Below are 23041 nucleotides of genomic sequence, written 5' to 3' on the forward strand. Positions count from 1 at the left end.
AACTATGAATATGTTGCAACGTGCACGTTTTTTTAGGAATCCCTAATAACGTCAAGACACCATTTGTAACTATTTTGAAAGGCTTCTTCGAAATCCTTACATTTGATATGGCAATTAAATGTATTCTTAATTATTTTGTAGCAAGGGTTGTTCCAGTCCTGCCTCTTGCCAGTATGGTGTTTCGAGATTCAATACTGTCATATTTCTTCGTTCGCATTTCCAAGAACTGTTTTTTATTGTCCAATAGAAAAACGTATATTTCTAAATAAAAGCTCCTCCCATCAGACAACGTTACAATGCCTTTACGTTTAAAGGCAGCGGAGACGCGTGTTCTCATTGCACACTCTTATTTTGATAGCAAGGGGAGGCTCCTACAATGCTTAGTCATGGTGAGTTATAGCTTTCCCAGTTCTTGTGGCGTACAGCTAGGCGGACAGCGATGGTGGATCTAGATTACGTGAGTTTGTTTTTGTCCATATTCACATAGTAGCTGTCTTGGATAAATGTTCGTTGACGGGACGGAAAATGTATTTACAACCAGAAACATATGTAGTACAGCCCCTTTCTCTATTACTGTAACGTTACGTATGTCGACTCTTGGCTGTTGTGGGAACGTTACTGAACGATATCAGTCCTTTTGCTGTCACTTATATTTCCGAGGAAGACTTGTGATTTGAATTCCCGTGATCTCTGTTTGTCGGGTCTATTGTGCCTTCTGTTACACTTTTGTTAGGTCTCTTTACACGCATTTGGGCGTTTTATTATTTCTGGCCAACCTAAAAAACTCGAGGATTTAGATCCCAGGCTGACGCTGTCCTTTGTATGAATCATACACACATGGACAAACTGCACAGAAAGCATGAGTCGATGCATGCCATGTTCAGTTCCTTCCTCAATCGCGGCTCACATTTTCGTACATCGAGTCCCGTGAATCTCTTTTCTGATACTGTGCTTGGTAAGTTCGCGATGAGTCACCGAGGAAGGCTCTTTGCCAAATTGTTTTTAAACGTGTACAAGTGTCCGTTCTTGCATTCCCTTCTCGCTTGATTTTATTCTCGTTCCCAAGTGTGCCGTCATTGCTTACTTGTCCATGGGCAGTGTAGTAATGCACGTCAAAAGACACACTGGCTCTATTGAATTGTTTGAATACATGAAGTTTTGCCATGGTGGAACTAACTCCACTATTGTGCAATTTGCACCGTGCACTGTTGGGCTTTGTTTTGACAGCTGTTTCCAGAGCGTATACGCAACACAGATAGGCATATACTGAATATGAATCGCAACAATATCAATCGAATAATATTTGGCGGGAATGAACTCCTTACGATGGACTACAGTCTAGTCAAATTTCATACAGTCGCTCGCAGACCGCGCTCAGGCCTGCATATCAGAAGCATGCTGCGTGAAACTATTTAACCGAGACGAAAAAAAAAGTCGCCCTAAATAGAAGTCTCGCTACTCTTATGCAGCAGCTGTATATGGGTTATTCAGTTGATGTATATCTGGGGTTCACTTGAGTCTAATATGTATACTGTCAATAGCAACGTGTCGATGTGTCATCTCGAAACTTCAGTTATAGGCCCATCTTTTATAGTTTAAAATAGCTGGAATCGTCTCATATTCAGTACACTGACCTAGTTAGGCCACTACTGTACATTAGGCGAACGTTGCCCCCTGTTCTCGGCCTTTATCACCTCGTGCAGTAATGATTACAGACCGTGTACAACCCCTAGGTGCTGGGTTATGTAACTCAACATCTGCAGCACAATTGTTGCTGAGTAACTGTGACTGATTCCGTTTTAGAAACCCAGGACACAACAGACCAATCAAATGTTCTTATTGTTTTGGTTTACTTTGTGTGTGTGTGTGTGTGTGTGTGTGTGTGTGTGTGTGTGTGTGTGTGTGTGTGTGTGTGTGTGTGTGTGTGTGTGTGTGTGTGTGTGTGTGTGTGTGTGTGTGTGTGTGTGTGTGTGTGTGTGTGTGTGTGTGTGTGTGTGCAGTTCTTATGCATTGACGGCCCCACTATTCCTGTGTTACATTTATGGATTAGCTGGCCAGGAATGTTGAATTGTTACCAGTCAGGAATCATGTCCTACACGCATGTCAACATGGCTATGGGCAACAAGACAATATCTTCAAATTTGAAGGCAAATTATTAAACCATGCTTCATAGAATAGAAAAAAATAAGTGAAACCAGATTTGCGCTGCTACTGTTTTGACCTATCACAATCCAGATAAGCTCTGGTGTTGGTACCTTGGAACAGTTCACACTTCCAGCCAAGTGGGTTTGGACCAAATGTTCTCATCCATTCACAGACACTGGAACACAGAATACATCGTCACCGTTATTCAGTACAGGAGCTCGGTTAGCGGATGGACACAGTCACATGGTCACCATGACCAGCAGGAAACTGGGTGTGGAGACGTGACCGTAGTGGAGCTCTCTTGTGTCTCACTTCTGGACATGCTTCTGAGGTTCTTCAATTTAATAAATTGGACCTCTTTAGTGCATAACTAGGGCCTGTGTAGCCGTTTTAGTTTTGAGTAAAAGTATTGCTGATTCACTTCTGTCTTCTACATAAAGCTGTATAAAACGGTGTGGAGTTTAGCATCTGATTTGGTTTCACCATCCGTAAATGTATTGAAAACTTCCCAAAATGTATAGACATTGAGTATGAAAGCTGGGCAATCTCAACAAGTATTCGAAAGATCACTATTGAGAAGCACAACATATCAAAACAACTTCAGTACTAATCGTTCTCTCTCGCTCTCTCTCTCTCGCTCTTGCTCACTCTCCCCTTGCTGTTTTTCAGTTGTTGATCAGAGCTGACGGCTTCCCTGTAAACACGTTTCCTGAGTGTCACTGCTTCTAGGAAGGCTTTTCCAGAGAAATACAGCTGCCAAGTCTCAGCCCGGGGGCCACAACTTCTGTTCACGTCACTTCTGGCACGTTGCACAACCTGGTTCACCCACCCTGGCAATGCAGAGTTGACAACACTTCCACCGCTTGGACAAGTACATCTCACGCTGCCATTGGACCTCTAATGCTCTAGAACTAATGCAAATCTGATCATCTTTTTTTTTTTTATTACAACCTTTTTGGGAATTTTTTTCAAGTTGGTCAGCAAGGCATGAACTTTAGTGATAATGGAAAATTATGCGAAAGACGCGCGTTCAAGAGAACGTTTTCTTCCTTTGTTTGACCTGCGTGTTGTAGTGTCTGAAGCCGAGCTTGAGGTCAGAAACGAACCACAACAACTTTCGAACAAACTTCCAATCCGTGGAACGAGGAGCTGACTGGTGCTTGGATCTAGTCCTGTTGTACCTGGTGTTTCGTACCTGGTTTGACTTGAAACCTTTCATCTCGCTTTCCAAGTCGGATCACACAACGGGGACGGAGTAATCCTCGGACACAGCGGCCTTGCCCTTCCCTGCTTGTCCTCACTTTCTCTCTTTGTCAATGAAAGAGAAGGTGGTGATTGCTGCCATTTAGAAGTATTTTGTTGTAATTTCTGAGAGGGCATCATGGTTGTTCTGAAAGGCTGAGTGAAAACACCAACAACAACTGCCCTCTGATTTGAAGAAAACCTCCAAACAAGCCCTGCTGGAAAGGGTCCGGAGCCCTCCCTTTCCTTCTCCTTTCGTACTGTACAACATCCCGCGTGCGCAGGGAGGATGTCGGTTGATTCAGCGGGTGCCAACTAGAGAGGACGACGACGACGACGAGGGAGAAGGAGGAGCAGGAGCAAGGAGGGGCGACGATGACGGAGTCCATGACCGAGTGCAAGGCCCTGGTGACGCCATCCACCCGTAACGGCCACCGGGTGTTCAGCTACACGCTGGGCAGCCACACGGCGGCCGCCTTCGCCATCATGAACGAGCTGCGGCAGGAGCGGCAGCTGTGTGACGTGACGCTGCGCGTGCGCTACAACGACCTGGACGCGGTGGACTTTGTGGCGCACAAGGTGGTGCTGGCATCCTCCTCGCCCGTGTTCAGGGCCATGTTCACCAACGGCCTGAAGGAGTGCGGCAAGGAGGTGGTGCCCATCGAGGGGATCCATCCCAGGGTGAGTCGCACAAACCTTCCCCCTAGCCTTACCCTCACCCCTCCCCTCCGCATGACACATGATTTTTATTTTATTTTTTTCTCTGAAGCACTTTGAGATTCTTGAATATAAAGTGCATTATAAATACAATTTATTATTATTATTATTATTATTATGATGGGTGACATATTTCCAAAATTGCTGCATGGCCGTAGGTCAAAATACATTGCTGCTAATGGTTTAAATATCACAGACAGTGTCTGATGTGTTTCATGTTTATATTTTATAAAATGAGTCTCGTTTCCATAGCAGTGTGTTCACCACCTAAAACGTTTAGCGTTTTAGGTGGTGAACACAATGAAGCGCGAGGGCCTCAAAGCCCTACAAACGTTTGTATTTGAGACTGCACTAGGGCTGAAAGATTTCGGAAGATACCGGTAATCGAATTGGGACTATTTTGACCAATATTGCGATGTAATATGCGATTTATTTTTAAATGTTTTAGGTTCCTTATGTTCTGTATTATACACAAAAAATGCAATAAATCATTCTTAAGTATGACCAACACAACATTGGAAGCAGTCACCATATAAACTGCTCTTTCCTTTAGGCCAGGCCCATGTGTTGAGATTAATAGATTTTTATTTTTTCTTTATTTAACTATTGAGTTGTAAAATAAATATAAATCTTACTGACCTCCAGTCAGCAACAAATCACACAAAAGAAATTATAGATATATTTGGAAAATATATAGTTTTTTTCCTTTCAATCGCAGCCTTTGCGATTTGCATATCGCGTTCTATTCGTTCTATTCTATACATCGCAATTGAATTTGATTAATCATTCAGCCCTAGACTGCACCCAGTAGCCTTGGAAGTGGTGTTCATCAGCTGTCCTTAAGCAGGTTGTTTAAACATAACCTAATATGTATGCAGTGTAAAACAAAACGAGACTCATAATCATTTATGATTTATATCGGAGCCAAGTACGTGTTCAGAGGATGGGCAGCAGTCACTGTGCATTTGTTAAATAAAGATAAAGACACGCAACTTTCTTCAATCCATTGGTTATATGTTGATGTTCAGTTTCGGATTGCAAAGTTTCGATCCCATGATCGAAACTTTGGTCAAACCTCGCAAATGTGTTGTATATTAATCGCCTATGTATTTATTAGTTCCTCTTTGCCAGCCTGTGTGTTTGGCAGCCTTGTATGCCATGCTGACTTCCTGCTGCGCAGGCCACACAGAAAGTCCCCCAGTGAATCAAATAGATTCAGCGTTGTGATAATAACCAGGCAGTGTGTGATTACACCCCCGCAGGACACGGATATAGTTGACACACTGTCAACGCTACACAGGGATATGACGTGAAGAGTTTATGTCTTCAAATTATCACTGTGATTGAGTGTCTTTCAATGCTCACCTGCAAACCGTCCAATGGTCAAAACACTTTGGACTTTGATGTTTAAAGTAGAGGCTATTTTGACAGTCCGCACTATTTGTGCCAGTAGATACTATCCATTCTTCTATTCTTGTCGTAGTTCCCCTATTCAACCAGAGATTTACGATTTTTGAGTGCCGATATGATTCTGTAAAGATTGCGGGACGATGTACAATAAGTAGTGGGGTTTACGGTTGGGGTAGATGGTTCTATAGGTCTGTAACCATCCCAGGCTGCACTAATTTGAGTTAGACACTTGGGTCCTCGGTCGTTTACTGATCCGGGCCTGATAAGTGATTCATCCCACGAACGCTCCACAGAATACCCTAACGCAAATCTTTTCCTCCCCAAGATTGACTTGGTTCACTCACCTGACCAAACGCACCCCAGCGTTGTTGTTAATTACCTTTTTACCACCTGATGAGTTTAAGCATACTCTATTCTTGGACAGGGTATGCTACCAGGCCCCTCTTTCATACATTCCTGAGATACACTCTCCCACACACAATTAATCATACAAACACCAAGTTGTCCTCACGAGGAAGGTCCACAACAACTAGGCCGGGGAAAATCAAGGAGGCAAAAGGACATGTGCTGAACATGCATGTTTATTTCAATCCAATTTGAGAAACAACAGTGCCCCTTGTTCCTTGTTTACCTCCCAATTTGACTGCTTACCGCAGTTACTACATTTATTTTAAAAATTAAGTTTGAACTAGAAATTAACGTTTATGTTGTGAAAGGTTTCCGACTTAAATGTTGTACTAGAGCAATATCACTTGTATACTTATAACCCATTTGGCCGGCCAGTTTAAGCACTTAAAGCCCTTTTAGCTCTGATGTACTCTTTGCGTAGTTAGTACAGTACAGTTAGGCTTTGTAGGGCAGTATAGTGGGGGGTCATTACAGTCCTGTGACCATCATGTTTGTAAAAGCCCCTCCCTCCCTCTCGGACCTCTCACTCTACTCTACTTGTATGTTTTAATTTGTTAACCTCAATGTTGTGGGTTCATCCATGTGGTCACCTTTTTTTGTTGATTCTTATACTTCGTATTGGCCCTTTTATTTACAGACGATTTGAAATGTTACTTTATTTAGAATTGGTGTTTGGAAAGTTATAGAAGCAAAGCTCTGGTGACGCAGGCTGATTTTCCAGTCTGTACAAAGTTGTTGTTTTTTTCAGCCGTCTGCCACCGGCTTGGTTGATCAAACCTGATGAAAACAGGATCAGAACCACCTGATCCCTACTGGGACTGGAGAGTCCCAGGAGAGATCTGACCCTGCCAGTGAACCAAACACAACGGCGGTGAAAAAGTCTGCCAGACCCAACCATAGTCGCAGCATCCCCTTGAGTGAAATCTCTCATGCAGTTTGATGCAACGTTAAAGCAGAAATCCGGTGTTAATTGTATCTGGGATATGTTTAATATGATAACGAGTTGGGATGTTTGTTTGGAGGCAAAAAGGCGCATGTAGTCGCATTCTTGAGTTGGCTGTTTTTAACCAAAACGCTATAAACCTGGAATGATGGGGGCATGTGTTACGAAATCGCTACTGATGGTATTGTGTGTATAAAATGTCCTTTTTAATAAAAAAAGAAACGGTACTTATAAAGTTATAAATGCCTCTTTTTATATGTTAAGACCCTTATTGTACCATCAAAGAATTGTTGGGCTACTTCTAGACTTTTAAGTGGTTTTAAAATAGCGATTTAGTTTTTACCATAACGCATGCCCCCATCGTTCCAAGTTTATAGCGTTTTTGTAGAATCTGCTAAAAACAGCCAATTTAGAATGCGTCTACATGCGCTTTTTTGCTCAAACTAACATTCCAACTCGTTATCATACTAAACATATCCCAGATCCATTTTAAACTGTATTTCTCCTTTAACGTACAGGTTGGGTAACGTTGCTCCATCAAGGACTGATGGTAGGCTTCAAGGCGTCAATTCAAATCAATATTGTCAAATTCCGGTCAAGGTTTCCATGTTATTGTAAGTAATCCAAGATCAGATCAGTTTAATCACGCTTGATCAAGTTTAATCACGCTACAGATCCGTCATTGCTTTTTAATTGAACACAAACGAAACAGACTGCATGCATATTGACTATGGGCAAATCGCATGATTCGTTTTATTCATATTTCCACATTCCTCTCCTGTACCCCAGGTGATGGAAAGGCTGATCGAGTTTGCCTACACTGCCAGCATCTCTGTGGGGGAGAAGTGTGTGATCCACATCATGAACGGTGCGGTCATGTACCAGATCGACAGCGTGGTCAAGGCCTGCTGCGACTTCCTGGTGCAGCAGCTGGACCCCAGCAACGCCATCGGCATCGCCAACTTTGCCGAGCAGATCAGCTGCACGGAGCTGCACCAGAAGGCCAGGGAGTACATCTATATGAATTTCAGCCAGGTAAGACCAAAAATCACCACTCTTCGTTGATTCATCTCTGCCTTTATGCAAGCCTATGTTATACGTATGGGGCTCCTGCATTGTCCAGACTATTTAACATTTTTATGAACCCAACCGTTTGGGTCGGTTCACTGGTCCCAACCTGACATCCGATAAGTAAGATATCTAGAAACCCAACAGAAAGACAGTGTTGGAAACTCCTGTGGCAACATAATGCAGCGAGGGATGGATGGATTCAAACGTATTGAATTTTCAACAGTGGTCTGTTAATTTGAATAGATGCAGTACAGCATTTCAATTTTAGTCATGTTTATAACATTCGGCCCATTATTCTGTGGAAACGTAGAACCTGCTTTATTAACACTTCAACAAGCTGCAGTTGTGACTTGCCCGTTTTGAGTTTCACTTGCACATTCTTTTTTACACTCCTGACTTATCACAGGATGGTTTCACCCGTCACTCTAATTAAATGTTCATAACCTGGTCACACCAGTTGTGCGTGATCTGTCAGGTCTGTTCCCGTGGGGATCCTAACCCGTCCCAGAGTTGTGTTGTGTTGAGGCAGTTTAAAACCAGACCCCTTGCTTCTTCTGTCTTGCACATCATGTTTGCATCACCACGATAGAAATCCTATCCTTTTTAAAAACGGCTTTTAGCTTGGCCTATATACAAACATACGTCCACAAACGAATGTACTCCACTCCCACTCATATCTCATGGACCTGACCACTGTAATGTAAGCCTTCTGTTTGGACACTGGTGTTGCTAGCACAGTTGTCCTATGTGTAATTCATCTGGATGTTGAGTGTCTGATGGAGGTTTGCATGAGGGCATGGTCTGTTGTTTTGTGTTACACATTTGCATATATTGTTAACCTTGCCCTTGCAAGTCTTGTAATAAACTGCTTGTATTTCACGATAGATGATTTGATAGATGTCTAATTAAAGATCGATGTTTTTTTCTTGGTCTGCTTCTGTGGGTAACGTTTCAGTTCAGTGTTCACTGAAACATTTCCTTGTCCCGTTCGTGCGTCAATAGTGAATTATTTTTGGAATGAGTCGGCATGATTTGCTTTGTGTCCTGTGACAGGGTGTTTTAGGGTCTACACCAATATCTTTTTTTTAAATGTAACTCTGTTGGCCGTTTAAAGTATGTAAAACATTATTATTGATACTTTGCTAATCCTTGCTACTACAATTGATTGCTTGATTCGACTTTCTACCTTGTGCTGCTTATTATACCTCAAAGAGCAACAAGCAAGAAAGTGCAGGCCTACAAAAATTACACTTACAATTTCATAGTGTTTATTGCAAATTTCACAAGAAAGTGATGTGGGAATGCTATCTGGCTGAAGGATACCTATGTATTCTATGTTATCCAAAGCCTAAACCTTTGTTTCTTGCTCCGTGTCCAGGCAGGATGACTTGCAAAATTCTTAACTGTTCAGGAAGTAGCTGTAGGGCATTTGGCTTTTGGTCCAGGACCATAATATAATGCAGATGCCATCTCCATTACAGAAGGGTATTGGTTAAACTGGTAGTTTGGTGGCATTACTGTGTCATATAATCTGCTCTAGAGAGGTTTAGATTCCACAGTAATGTCTTGGTTCGGGCTGGTTTCAGGAACTGAAACACCAGGCTGATGAAAGTGTGTGTTTGTGTGTGCCTTGTCCCTTTGTACACTCCGGAACTGAAATGTATGTATTTCATTGCTGAGCTTTATAACGTGTCATGCTTAAGGAAGATTCAACAGTCCTTCAGAAAGGATTGGATTACTTATTCTACATTGTAGGACGTATGTTTTTGTTAAATTACCTGGAATAGTCTGAATTGGGATTATGAACAGAATGAGGCCCAGAAATGTAGTATATCCCTCTTTAATGGCCTATACAGCTTGACTCTCTTTTTTGTTTATCATGTGTTTCATCAAATAAGTTCAACGATTGATTAAAATTGGTGAACTCAAGTTCGTCATTGGGATGAATTGGGTTCATCCCTTATCCCCGGATCGCGTTCCCTTCCTTGGCCATGTCTCAGTCCTGTCCTCCCCCATGCGTCTGCAGGTGGCCACCCAGGAGGAGTTCTTCAACCTGTCCCACTGCCAGCTGGTCACCCTCATCAGCCGGGACGAGCTCAACGTGCGCTGCGAGTCGGAGGTGTTCCACGCGTGCGTGGCGTGGGTGCGCTATGACCAGGAGAACCGCCGGCCCTACGTGCAGGCCCTGCTGCAGGCCGTGCGCTGCCACTCCCTCACCCCCAACTTCCTGCAGACCCAGCTGCAGTCCCTGGACTGGGACTGGGACCCGCAGTGCAAGGACTACCTGGCCCAGATCTTCCAGGACCTCACCCTCCACAAGCCCACCAAGCTCAACTCCTGCCGGACCCCCAAGGTGCCACAGCTCATCTACACGGCGGGGGGCTACTTCAGGCAGTCGCTCAGCTACCTGGAGGCGTACAACCCCTGCACGGGGGCGTGGCTGCGGCTGGCTGACCTGCAGGTGCCCCGCAGCGGGCTGGCGGCGTGCGTCATCAGCGGGCTGTTCTACGCCGTGGGCGGCCGGAACAACGCGCCCGACGGCAACATGGACTCCAACACGCTGGACTGCTACAACCCCATGAACAACTGCTGGCTGCCCTGTGCGCCCATGAGCGTGCCCCGCAACCGCATCGGCGTGGGCGTGATCGACGGGCTGATCTACGCCGTGGGCGGGTCCCACGGCTGCATCCACCACAACAGCGTGGAGAGGTGAGCGGCGGTCCGCTTCTGTCACGCACGCAGTCACGGCGCTCGGCACGGGGTCAGGTCGGATCGTCCGTGGAGACCGCTGACGCACTCATTTGCGCGCTCGGTCCAAACACAGTTGGCTCATTCCAGTCTAAGCTTGATTACATGCAGACTAGCAAAACCAGCCTAAGCTTGTTTATATACGGACTAGCACAACCAGCCGAAGCTTGATTACAGGCGGTCTAGCACAACCAGACTAAGCTTGAAGACATACGGACTAGCACAGCCAGCCTAAAGACCAAGGCTGGTTGTGAGAAAGACCAAGTCCACTAAAGACCAAGTCTCAAATAACTGGTAGAGGACAGCAGCGGTTGGACTGAACACGGATGATAAGTTTCAGGAAATTAATCCCAGAGCTTTGCGACTTTATTTGTTGAATGGCGTCCTTCCATGAGGAGGGAAGGACGCATGCCTTATGCCAACGTCATTGGAACTCTGAACTGGTAATTAATCTAGGGGTTTGAACACTGACCTTTGACCTTCTTGCCTCAGGTATGACCCTGAGAGGGACCAGTGGCAGCTGGTGGCACCGATGATGTCGCGGCGCATCGGGGTGGGCGTCACGGTCATCAACAGGCTGCTGTACGCCGTTGGGGGCTTCGACGGCACCCACCGCCTCAGCTCCTCAGAGTGCTACGACCCCGACCGGGACGAGTGGAGTCCCATGTCCTCGATGCACACGGTCCGCTCCGGAGCAGGTGGGTCCTCGATCCAGACAGCTGGAATGTCCAGACAGCTGGGCTGTCTGGATCTGGGTGGGTTGAGGATCAGGGCCAACTATTAACAGGGTGACCGTCCCCACCTTTTGTTTTTAATTAAATGGGAGATTTGATTGGTGATCGGAACAACATCGGTTAAGTAATGTGTGTTGGTGAACAAACGAAATCTGGTTAACTTAATCAATGAATCCGAGCCAGCCATGAGACCGTGATCTCTCCACTCCTTTCTCCTAATCGTTTCAAAGGCAACGCCTTCACAGAGTTGTAACTTAATGCCAACCCTTGTTCTCAATACATCCTGTTCCCACTTGCTCGCTACGAAAAAGGCTGAATCCTTTGGCCCTCGCCTCCAATACGGGCCAGGGCGGAGGCTTGGAACTAGCTCAGAAACCTACCGGCTGTGTATTCACTGCTCATCCCTGAAGTGTGAGCTAGAAATCACCCTCTCTCCTTCACCCCCTCCAAGGTGTGTGTGCGCTGGGCAACCGCATCTACGTGATGGGCGGCTACGACGGCACCAACCAGCTGAACACGGTGGAGTGCTACGAGGTGGAGACGGACAGCTGGAGCCTCGCTGCGTCCATGAGGCACCGACGTAGCGCGCTCGGGGTCACCGCGCACCACGGACGCATCTACGTCCTGGGTGAGTGGACGAGGGACACACACACTCGCACATGTAGCATTTTTCGCACACTTAATGGATGAGTTCAGATAGACAAGTTGCAATTTTACCGTCTCAAAAGTGTCTCACTCCGACATTAGAAGTACCCGAAGCTACGTTTGGCTCATTTACCATGCATAACACTTCAGCTTTTCAACAAAGTATGCCAACTTTCTTGTGTCTGGCACAGTGCTGTCGGGCTCAACGTTCACCCAAAAATCCATATATATAAATAAATATAATTGCTGCTCGCTCGCATGCTCTCTCACGCCAACATCCTTATTGCTGTGTTTCTGCACCACCATTCACTGGAACTAAAGCGTGTACATTCACTATGTGCTATCACTATGTTACACTATGTTTTATGTTGGGGTTTCTTGACTTTTGGGTCTGAGTCCTCGTGAAAGCATATTTTACAACCCAGTTGGTCTGCCAACTATTCAGGCTCTTGCTTGATTTGACTGACTTCTTGTCAAACACAGATGGTTATACTGAAAGCAGCATTTAAATTTCATTTGGAAAAGCTGTACCTATTGGTCTCATTGAATCCCCCCGCACCACCCACCAAGCAGGAATTAAAGATAATAATAATAATAATACATTTAATTTAGAGGCGCCTTTCAAGACACCCAAGGTCACCTTACAGAGCATATAGTCATCATTCAAAACTATGTAAAACAGACTAGGAATAAAAGGAAAACACAGGTTAAACAATAATAATAATTATAATAATAATAATTAATAACACTCAAAGACGCCTAAAGTGAAGGGGGGACCTCACTAACCACCACCAGATGGCTTACTATCAGCGAATGGTTTTAATCAGACAAGCTTATGCCTCTGACTGTTAACAGATTAGGATGCGACTTGTTATGTTTACATATTCTGAGATCGATGCTTCAGATTAATCATTAAGATAGTGCTGGTTACATTTAGGTATATATAACATTCTTCTTATAAGTTTTCAAGTCGGTTCTAGACAAAAGGTGATGCATAGACCTGACTCATCTTCCCCGCCCAGGGTTCCACCTGTAAATGATACATGTCTTTGTGTTTGCCCAGCAGCCCAAGCTGTGACACATCTCTCATAGGTGTTTGTTCAGTGTTTGGAAAATACTTCAATCAAGGAAAGAAATGCTATGTTGAATGACCCCGTTGTTAAACAAACAAACCGCAATGTATCTGTGCTTATCTCAAGTGCACTGTGCCAGGTATGAAGGGGAAAATGTCTGTGTGACGTGCAGATGTTAATCACTCGCTTGACATTTAATCAAGAAGTTTATCAATGACCGCCGTTGTTGAAGATCTTAAGCCTGAGGGGAAATGACCGTTGCCATGGTTTCCTTCCCCTCTACGACAGGCGGCTACGACGGCAACACGTTCCTGGACAGCGTGGAGCGCTACGACCCTGAGACGGACTCTTGGTCCGAGGTCACCCTAATGACCTCCGGGCGCAGCGGGGTGGGTGTGGCCGTCACCATGGAGCCCTGCCAGAAGGACCTCCAGACGTCTCCGCGAGCGGAGCGTGACGGGGGCTCGGCGTCCCCGCCCGTTCACCACCCCCCCTCCTCCTCCTCCTCTTCTTCCGCCTCCTCCACGTCGTCCTCTTCCTCCCAGAGACACAGCGACCTCCCTGAGAGGAACACGTGAGGGCAGGGGGGGGCGGTCTTCTCCTGGAGCTCCTGTCTCATCTCTTTCTCAGTCTTCCTCCACCAAAAACCTGCAAAAAACAAACAATCACAGATGTGCTGGATCGGCCTCCTCACCTTTAATCTGGGTGAGGATTTACAGTAAAAAAAGATTCTATACAGTGTCTCTTTGTTTAGTTTTTTGGACCAATTTGTCATTTAATGGTAAACAGTTCAGTGGGAATCGGCCACAGAACAATTTGTGTGTGTGTGTGTGTGCGTGTGTGTGTGATTGGACCAATGACTCCCCTGTTTTACCTAATGGGAGATAGGGCTGTGTGCTCTGAAGGGCCATTCATTGGCTCAGGGCTGCACCAACAGCCAAGAATTAATTTTATATTTCATAACCAGCTGTGCGTAAAAACCAAAATACATGGAGGAAAACTATTTCATAAAATCTATTATTTATAAGGAGGGTGAGATGGGGGATCCATGATATCATTAAGTTAGTATCAGACAGCACAAAGCCGTTTTCCACGGCTGTAGGCTTCACTAGTCTTCAGATTTTGTTTCTTTGGGGTGCCGGACTTGGATCCTGCCTGGAACCCTGTATTCTGATTAGTGGAAAAACAGTGTACGAAAATCCTAAATCTCTGGCCCTATCAAAATGACGTCACAGGCTTTTTTTTAAGCAAAAGGAAATCTGTTGCGTTTTTTTCAAAGTTTTGCATCCACACGCCAAGGTTTTCAAACTTATCCTCGTCAACAAGGAAACGCAACAATTACAATTACAATTAGGGCATTTGGCAGACGCTTTTATCCAAAGCGACTTACATCGGTTAATACACACCGACAGCAGAGTCAACCATGCAAGGCGACAGCCAGCTCGTCAGGAGCAGTTAGGGTTAAGTTTCTTGCTCAGGGACACATCAACAATCAGTTAGGAGGAGCTGGGGATTGAACTAGCAACCTCTCGGTTACAAGCAACGAGGTTGCAACGAGTGAAAGGGTGTAGTAAATATTTCAGGCAAGTAGTTGGCGGTGTAACCTTTCTGCTTAGATATGCAAAAAAACGTCCACAAGCCTGTTTTAAATGGCTTTCTACCCCAACGTACCGTCATGGTTTGCTATAAGCTACGTTTTCGCCCCACGGCTGCGTTTTAAAAAAGCTTATCTCTGGAAGACTGATTTCAGGCATAAAAACCCTCTTATGTCATGTGGATGCAAGGCAAACCCGCAGCATAACTTCTTCGTTTTTAAAAACCTCTGGCGTCGTATGGATGGGCCTTAAAACAAATCTACCATGAAAAATACAAATCAAATGATTGGACGTGAATCAAGGGAAATAGAAATATCCCAACTCATAAATTGATAATGGAGTTGTTGGTCTATTCTAAAATACTGTACGTTTTGTTGGTTGTTTAATTTGGAAGTCTGTAGTGGGGAAATAATGTAGCATTTGGTTCACAGGACACCTTTTCCAGACAACAAGAGAACCAATAATTATAGATTCTGGACAAGGTGAATCCCACCACATCTGGACCCAGAACGGAAACTATGGGACACTTTTGTTAGCCAAACCTCAGAAGCTCAACACGTTATGTAGTCTGAAATTAAAATTGTGGGAAATAAAACTTGTAACAGCATTTAAGCTACAAAAAGTTTATAATAAATGTTTTTGTACATTGATTTTCAGTCTTCTACACAATTTAGGTTGCGATTTTGTTTTAATTTATTTGTTCTGACTCTTTGATTTTTCTTGACCTAAACTGACAACTTTGTATTGAGTAGGAACGCAGTTTCGTTCAAACTAACTAGCATGTGTTATAACTACCAGGAAGGTCTGTGATAAGAGTTTTAAACATTTGTAAAAAACTTTGTTTGATTTGAAAGGGATTTTCTTTTCCCGTGTCAGTAGTTGGAATGAAAGAACACAATATTTAATGTCTGCTTTGTAAATTTTTCAGCAAACCATTCTCTGTAATAAAAAAAGTACATCGTGGAACAACAGTGTTTATTGTACGCTTTTGCTGGAGCATTTGCCTACTATGACTCACTAGGGCTACCTTAATCTATTACTTAAATATCTCAAACTTAAACGTACGTCTGAATATTGCCACAAGATGGCGCATGAGCTCCACTTTTTGAAAGTGTCGTTCGACTACGTCAGTAATAGCTCTCAGGTAATAAACTGAAAGCAAATTAATCAATTTCGCTCCTGTTATAAAACCAACTTAAAATACATTTCTTGAAGTTATACACGATTCAGAGCATGTCTTTAGAACCTGTCACAAGAACAGGTAACTTGTTTTGCAGATGGGTAAATCCCTAACTTGTGAATAACTAGAAAACAACATTATGTAAACCTTCAGACCGAAACTAAACGTATACTTAACAGTGAGGCTGTACAGGTGGCGGGCCTATTTCTATTTCAAACCGACTGCAGTAATAATCTGTTTCGCACCGTCAAAATAACTGGATATATTAAGGCTTTAAATAATAACATACCACGACCATTTCTGGACAATGACGATGAATAGTAAATGCTCTTCATATATACCCCATCTGAAGAGCTCCCGCAGACTAGACGGGCGCATGTTTGAACCGCGGAAGGTTACCGACTTGCATGCAATCCAGTGTGGTTCTCCAGTCACAGTCAGCTTCATTTGAAACAATACCAAGAAGAAACTGCAACACCTGCCTATTATGCGCCTCCCAGTCATTGAAAAGTTGGTAGAGTTACAACTTTTGTAGAAGCTCAAAGTATTTTCTTCCCTACCAGACACCTGTGAATCGTCACAGGACGTTGGTAAGTTATCTTGACCAAACTTTCTTTACGGTTTTCACAGTCAACTTAGTTTAAATTAATTCGATCGATTAATGCTGGATTTAAACTAATTTATAAACCCACATTGCGTTTATATCGCAGCCGCAAGTAAACACGCAGGTGCGATCATTGCACTATCGTTAAAGATATGGTTAACACAGTTCAAACTATTCAAGCCTTCAACAAACAAACTATTGTACACTTATCTGAGATTCACTTCTACCCCAAAAGTGTTGTCAAATGGCACTGAACTCACTCAGTCTTTGTGATTTAAACGTAGTTTGTTGTTTATTATGTTGGCTATTAACGTTATCTAAAAGTTAAATGGTCGACTAAAGTTTGCCATTTTACGACATGATAAGCTTCATTCAAAGCCCTAGAAGTTTTTTCTCATGGACGTTTATTGTGATCGTTGTTGTATAACTTGTTCTTCCAGTTTGTCTCTTCTGTCTGTGGTAGCCTATGTATTCAGTTTCAGACCTACAGGAAGCCATCCAGGTGTATTCCTTTTAAGGGGGCAAAGTCAAATATTTCCGGTTTTCCGCTAATCTCGATTTACAAAAAACATTTTTATATATTTGTTTACATAGCGACATCTTCGATTCCAGTAAGTTATGTACTTCTTGTGATGTGATCCGTTAGAGCTCTCTGCTTGTTTGAATACCTGCCTAGCTGTTTATTCTTATCGGCTCCAATTACATGTTTTCTCTCTTCGCAGACCTCGGGATGATCCCAGTGGGTGAGTTCAAGAACTTTGCCACAGAACAGAATCCACAGTTCCGGGTGCTGAAACCGTGGTGGGACGTCTTCACGGAGTATCTATGTATCATAATGCTGATGATTGGTGTCTTTGGATGCACCCTACAGGTGAGGCCCTTTTAAACCAAACACTGTGCATTCTTGATCTTTTAAACTTACAATGCTAGCTTATGGAGGAGCAGTGGGTTTAGAGGAAATATCGCTCAAGGCCACTGACAACACTGCCAGCATTTGCTTTTAGAATTATATGTGCTTTTGAACTGCTATTATGTCACATATAGCCCCTGACAATAATATCCTCATCGAGATCCTTTGGACAGTGTGTTTTACTTGCACTGAATCCTGTTTGACCTCAATGGTGGATTATTAACACTGTGAAATAAGGTAATATTCTCTTGTTGACTCAGTTGCACTGGGTTCAGATTCAGATCACAACTTTAAGAGCAGCATTACTTCAAGGACACATTAACCAGAGTAGGCAAAGCAAATCCTTCTGTTACAATCTCAGTTGATCCAGTTTGTATGCGTGCTTCCAGGGCTGCAACAAGCTGTGTCTGTCTGCTAATTTGTTTCAAATCTGGCAACCCTGGGTACTCGGATAATATTGAATCAAAACAAACTGTTTGATTTGGTACAGTACATTTATTACATATTGTACCTTTTTAAGTCTAACGAAAAAGAAGAAAAAATGTGTCACTGTTTTGACACAACAACCTGTTGACTATTTTTTCAGTCATAGTACTTCTGCACCTCCCTCTATTACTGGAAGAACTTTTTGGCTTGGGAAATAAGACAATTTACATTTTTCGGGAATTAAATGATTTGATCAATTAGTGGTTTGATAAAACAAATTCCTCATGTAACAAAGAAGATAAAAAATGTAAGAAGGTTTGACACATAATGTCCGTGTGGATACGAAGGTTCAAGCCATTATAACCAGTAGTAAAAGCTATACAAAGTTTTATCCCCTGCTCCACACACTATAATGACATTAAAATAGTAGGGAGTAAATTGAGTTTCGGAAACTCTTGCTGCCTTCTGCATCAGTCAGTCTGACTTTCATTGTCACTGACACTGGCATGATTTTCCTGTTTGGTTAAAATAATGAGGGTATTCTCTTCTGCATTGCTCGGCCAATTGGATGCATTCTCAGGATGTAAATCGGAAATTTGAGAATGGGAATACTGAATACTTCTCAGCCTTTTAATGTTTACTGATGAACTTTATAATCAACACATAGAACAATGTATTAACCCAAAATGGGTTAGACTAATGAAGCATTTGTTTTTCCATTGAATATCCATTTTATTTTCGAGGTCCTAATTCCTGATTGGACAATAGCGTTTCTGACCCCAACCCTGTAATGCCCCTTAATCCCTTCAAGAAACGCTGGGTGTTTCACTGCTCATGATAAAATATTCTTCAGATTAAGCTGCCAAGCTGTGTCCTCCATTCATTCATTTTGGTTCCTCCTCAGCTCACCCAGGACAAGATCTCCTGCCTGCCGAGCCACTTCAGCAGCCCCACTCCAGAGGCCATCGACTGCAGCCACATCCGCGGCTACGGGGAGAACGAGACCCGGGAGCACACGCTGGCCAACCCCGTGAGCCCCATCATCCGCGAGGTGTACGGCCGTAAGAACAACCTGGACATCCACCAGTATGTCTTTGTGAACCACTTCTGCTATGAGAGGGCTGTGCATTGGTACGGAAAGTACTTCCCCTATCTGGTGGTCATCCACACCATGATCTTTATGGTGGTCAGCAGCTTCTGGTTCAAGTTTCCTGGGACCTCGTCTAAAATCGAGCTCTTTGTGACCATTCTCGGGAAGTGTTTTAACTCCCCCTGGACCACGAGGGCCCTGAACGAGGTCTCCGAGGAGAGAAGCGAGGAAAAGCTGGTGACTCTACGGAGGAACACCATGTCGAAACCCCCAGCAGCGCTGGAGGAGGAAACAGTGGGGCTCCTGCGGTCGTCCTCCGTCAAGTCCAACTCTGAGAAAAAGCCCCCGGAAACTCAGTCATCGGCCTCGGTTCTGGATCGCAAAGAAGGAGAGCAGGCCAAAGCTCTGTTTGAGATGGTGAAGAAGTTCAGAACGCACGTGGAAGAAGCTGACCTCCTCTATGTTATGTATGTGCTGCAGACATCTTTCAAAGTGTTCCAGGTTGTCCTCATCATTATCTACAGTGCGGTCCTGGTTAATAACATTGAGATTGTGGTGCGTTGTTTGGTTCCTCCTGAGCTGACCGGTTTCGACATCTACTGCTGTAACCACAACAAGGCTCATCTGTTCTCCAAGCTGGCCTACTGCTACATCAGCTTTGTTGGGGTATATGGAATAATGTGCATCTACACCCTATACTGGCTTCTCCATCGTTCTCTAAAAGAGTACTCTTTTGAGCAGGTCAGGTTGGAGACGGGTGTTGACGACATCCCAGATATGAAAAATGACTTTGCATTCCTCCTCCACCTCAGCGACCAATACGATGCTCTTTACGCCAAGCGGTTTGCCGTCTTTCTCTCTGAGGTCAGCGAGTCCCGGCTCCGGCAGGTCAACCTCAACCATGAGTGGACCGCCAAAAAGCTACGGACACGCCTCTGCAAGAACACCAATGAGCGGATGGAACTCCATCTGTTCATGTTGCCCGGTTTCCCTGATACTGCCTACGATCTTCCAGAGGTAGAATCACTGAAGCTGGAGCTCCTCTCTAATGTGACCATCTCCTCTGGCATAGTTAAACTTACTGCTCTCCAGGAGCTGGCGCTCGTCCACTGCTCTACCAAGGTCCAGCAAGCGGCCTTGACCTGCCTTAAGGAGCGGCTGAAGGTCTTGCACTTGTCTTTTGAGAGTGCAGACCAGGTTCCTCTCTGGATGTATAACCTCCAGAACCTGCATGAACTACATTTAAGTGGCCTACTGATCAATGAGGTGTCCCGAAACCCTGCTCTGGAGTCCCTGAGAGACCTCAAAGCTCTCAGGGTCCTCACTATTCGCAGCAACCTCAACAAGATCCCGACCAGTGTAGGGGATGTTGCTTTGCAGCTGCGAAAGCTTTGCATATACAACGAATGTTGCAAGATTGCGGCTTTTAGCAGTCTGAAGAAGTTAACAAACCTGGAATCCTTAGAACTGATTGGATGCATGCTAGAGCGCATCCCCAGCGCCGTCTTCAGCCTGGTGAACCTCCAGGAGCTGGACCTGAAGGACAACAAGCTCACCACTGTGGAGGAGATCCTGAGCCTACAGCATTGCCGGCGTCTGGTGACTCTGCGCCTGTGGTACAACAGCATCAGCTACATCCCGGAGCACATCAGCAAGCTGCATTTCCTGGAGACGTTGGACATCAGCTGGAACAAGCTCCAGAAGCTCCCTTCCAGATTGTTCTACTGCACCAAGCTCAAGCACCTGGACGTCTCCCACAACCAGATCACCGTGCTCCCGTCCGAGGTGAACATCCTGCAGGGCCTCCAGTACTTCTCGGCGGCCTTCAACTCTCTGGAGGTGCTGCCTGAGGAGCTGTTCTCCTGTAAGAAGCTCAAGACATTGGTTCTGGGCAACAACCGCCTGATCAACTTGAGCCCAAGGATATCAAACCTGACCATGCTGGTCCGGCTTGAGCTGAAAGGGAACCGCATAGATTCTCTTCCTGACGAGATCGGGGATTGTCCCTCGCTGTCCCTCAGTGGGTTGGTCATCGAGGCTAACCTGGTGGATCTACTGCCAGCCTCAGTACAAACTAAACTGGGGAGCAGATGATTTGGAAAAACTTTTGATGTTGCAACATTTTGAGAAAACTGTAAAGATTTTAAGGAAAGGGGTTACATTATATTCCTCAACAAAGCACCAAGTGTAAATTTTGAGTTTAAAATATTTGACTACTGGTGTTTTTTTTTATACATGCAGTTTTATCTATTGTAAAGATTTTTTACTCAAACTATGTATTTATTTGAATTGTTTAATAATGACATGTAGCCGTAAGGTTTGGTTTAGACCTGCTACTGTCAGGTTAGTGTTACACAACAACAGACTAGTTTACAAAGCGAGAATTTCACCCAATCTTTATTCTTAAATTGATATGCCAGCCAGTCCCAGCAGATGTATCCCAGTTCCGGCTGGGTTTAAGACGAAGGGGTACAAGTTGCTTTAAATGACACACGGAACATCTTGGTTTATAGATCTCTTGACATAATGAAATAGTCCAGGATGCAAAGGATGCTTAGAGAACTAAGAGGTGAAAGACATTTTAAATTACCTGAATATTAATGCATTTTGGGAATATACAATAATCAATACACTGATATTAAAAAAAGATTCGAACTCTGTGACACACACTCCTTTTCTTCCACCTCGTCAGCACTTTTTCCCCATTTACAGTAAAATGAACGTGTTGAAATAATCGCTGGCCACTTACACTCCCTTTCAAAGAGGGGTGCGTTAAAGTGTGTCACAGACTTAAGTTGTGTGGAGCATAATTCCTCACACATAACTTGCTCTCTCACACCACCCCTCTTCCTTGGGACCTGTGACTTTACATGCTGTCTCCCTTTTGCCCAGCACTAACACCACCCACCATTCATGTTTTGTCTCTTTGTCTTCTGTCTATTGCACACGCTGAAACAAGTACAAAACTATTCGTTCAGGTGAGTGCCGACCAAGCAAGCAAGCAAGCGGGTCATGCTCAAGTCCTGGCCTGCAGTCACGTAACGCATACACACACACACCACTCTGTAATAGAGCCCCCCCCCCCCCCCCCCCAAACACACCACACACACACACACACACACACACACACACACACACACACACACACACACACACACACACACACACACACACACACACACACACACACACACACACACACTGCTATACAACTCCCACGTCCCACCCCCTCATAAGGGTGAAGTTTGACTGGAAATACAAATCCAAAACTAAATGGAAATGCCCAACTCCAAAGGAACTTAACATTATAATAGCTCCCTAATATTTCTGTCAGAAATGGCAAAAATGACTCTTAAGACATTCTCTGGAGGGAAATCTGACGATATGAATAAAATAAATGTGTAAACAATCAAAGCAAAAATATTTTACATTTTGAATATATATTGTACATATTGTAATATAATAGTAAAGACATTCAAGGTTGTCTTAAGTTTATGTCCCTGATACCAATAATAAGTGGTCCATAAATTATTAACTCAGGATCTGAGGTAGGAGCTGCCTCCTACCTCAACCACAGTGCTTGACTACCTTTCTACTATTGTATAGTCGAACATTTCATGGGATCATCAGGTGAATTAGGTCTACAACTGTGTATTATTACCCTACAGTGAATCCGACCCAAAGACCTGTGTGTACCAGTTCTGTTGCGGACGTGAACAGTGATGTGAAATGAGAGCGTGTCGGACATCTTGCTCACTCATTTCCGTAGAAACGGGGAGTAGCGCCGTACGTAGGGCGATCGGGTAGTAACCCGATCGCTCTCCGATGCGTGACAATCCTGTATTGTCATGATTCTTAGACACACGCGTTATTGCTAAGAGAACACACACACACACACAGACACACGCACACGCACACACACACCTGAATCCTTGACGGGAACGAATGAGGAGGCGGGGCCTGAACGTGTTTACCTCGTGAGTCTCTCCCCGGGACCAACACGCCCTTTTTTTTGTCCTGCATGTCAACTTTCATTAGACTTCTCTTCCGAGTTTCAGGCTAGTGGCCTGATCGTTTGGCAAAAGGGTGGCATGTGCTGC

At 44.3% G+C, this 23041-nt stretch overlaps 2 protein-coding genes across 3 annotated transcripts; both read left to right on the plus strand.

The window, feature by feature from the left end:
• Positions 1 to 296: 296 nt before the first annotated feature.
• Positions 297 to 17121, plus strand: keap1b (kelch-like ECH-associated protein 1b). 2 transcript variants are annotated; one of them, XM_056586041.1, is made up of 7 exons: positions 297 to 389; positions 2815 to 4068; positions 7655 to 7900; positions 9963 to 10645; positions 11177 to 11382; positions 11870 to 12046; positions 13425 to 17121. In XM_056586041.1, the coding sequence occupies exons 2-7, from the start codon at positions 3763 to 3765 to the stop codon at positions 13712 to 13714; spliced, it is 1908 nt and encodes a 635-aa protein (XP_056442016.1). In that variant the 5' UTR covers positions 297 to 389; positions 2815 to 3762; the 3' UTR covers positions 13715 to 17121. The 2 variants fall into 2 exon arrangements, with proteins under 2 accessions (XP_056442016.1, XP_056442015.1); XM_056586040.1 differs by having other exon boundaries at positions 297 to 457; positions 13425 to 13719.
• On the plus strand, positions 13762 to 21946 carry si:zfos-323e3.4 (volume-regulated anion channel subunit LRRC8E). Its single transcript, XM_056586039.1, has 3 exons — positions 13762 to 13841; positions 17238 to 17386; positions 18756 to 21946. The coding sequence occupies exons 1-3, from the start codon at positions 13808 to 13810 to the stop codon at positions 21033 to 21035; spliced, it is 2463 nt and encodes an 820-aa protein (XP_056442014.1). The 5' UTR covers positions 13762 to 13807; the 3' UTR covers positions 21036 to 21946.
• The last annotated feature ends 1095 nt before the right edge of the window (positions 21947 to 23041 follow it).

Source organism: Gadus chalcogrammus, chromosome 3, assembly GCF_026213295.1.
Source record: "Gadus chalcogrammus isolate NIFS_2021 chromosome 3, NIFS_Gcha_1.0, whole genome shotgun sequence".
NCBI classification, from domain to species: Eukaryota; Metazoa; Chordata; class Actinopteri; order Gadiformes; family Gadidae; genus Gadus; species Gadus chalcogrammus.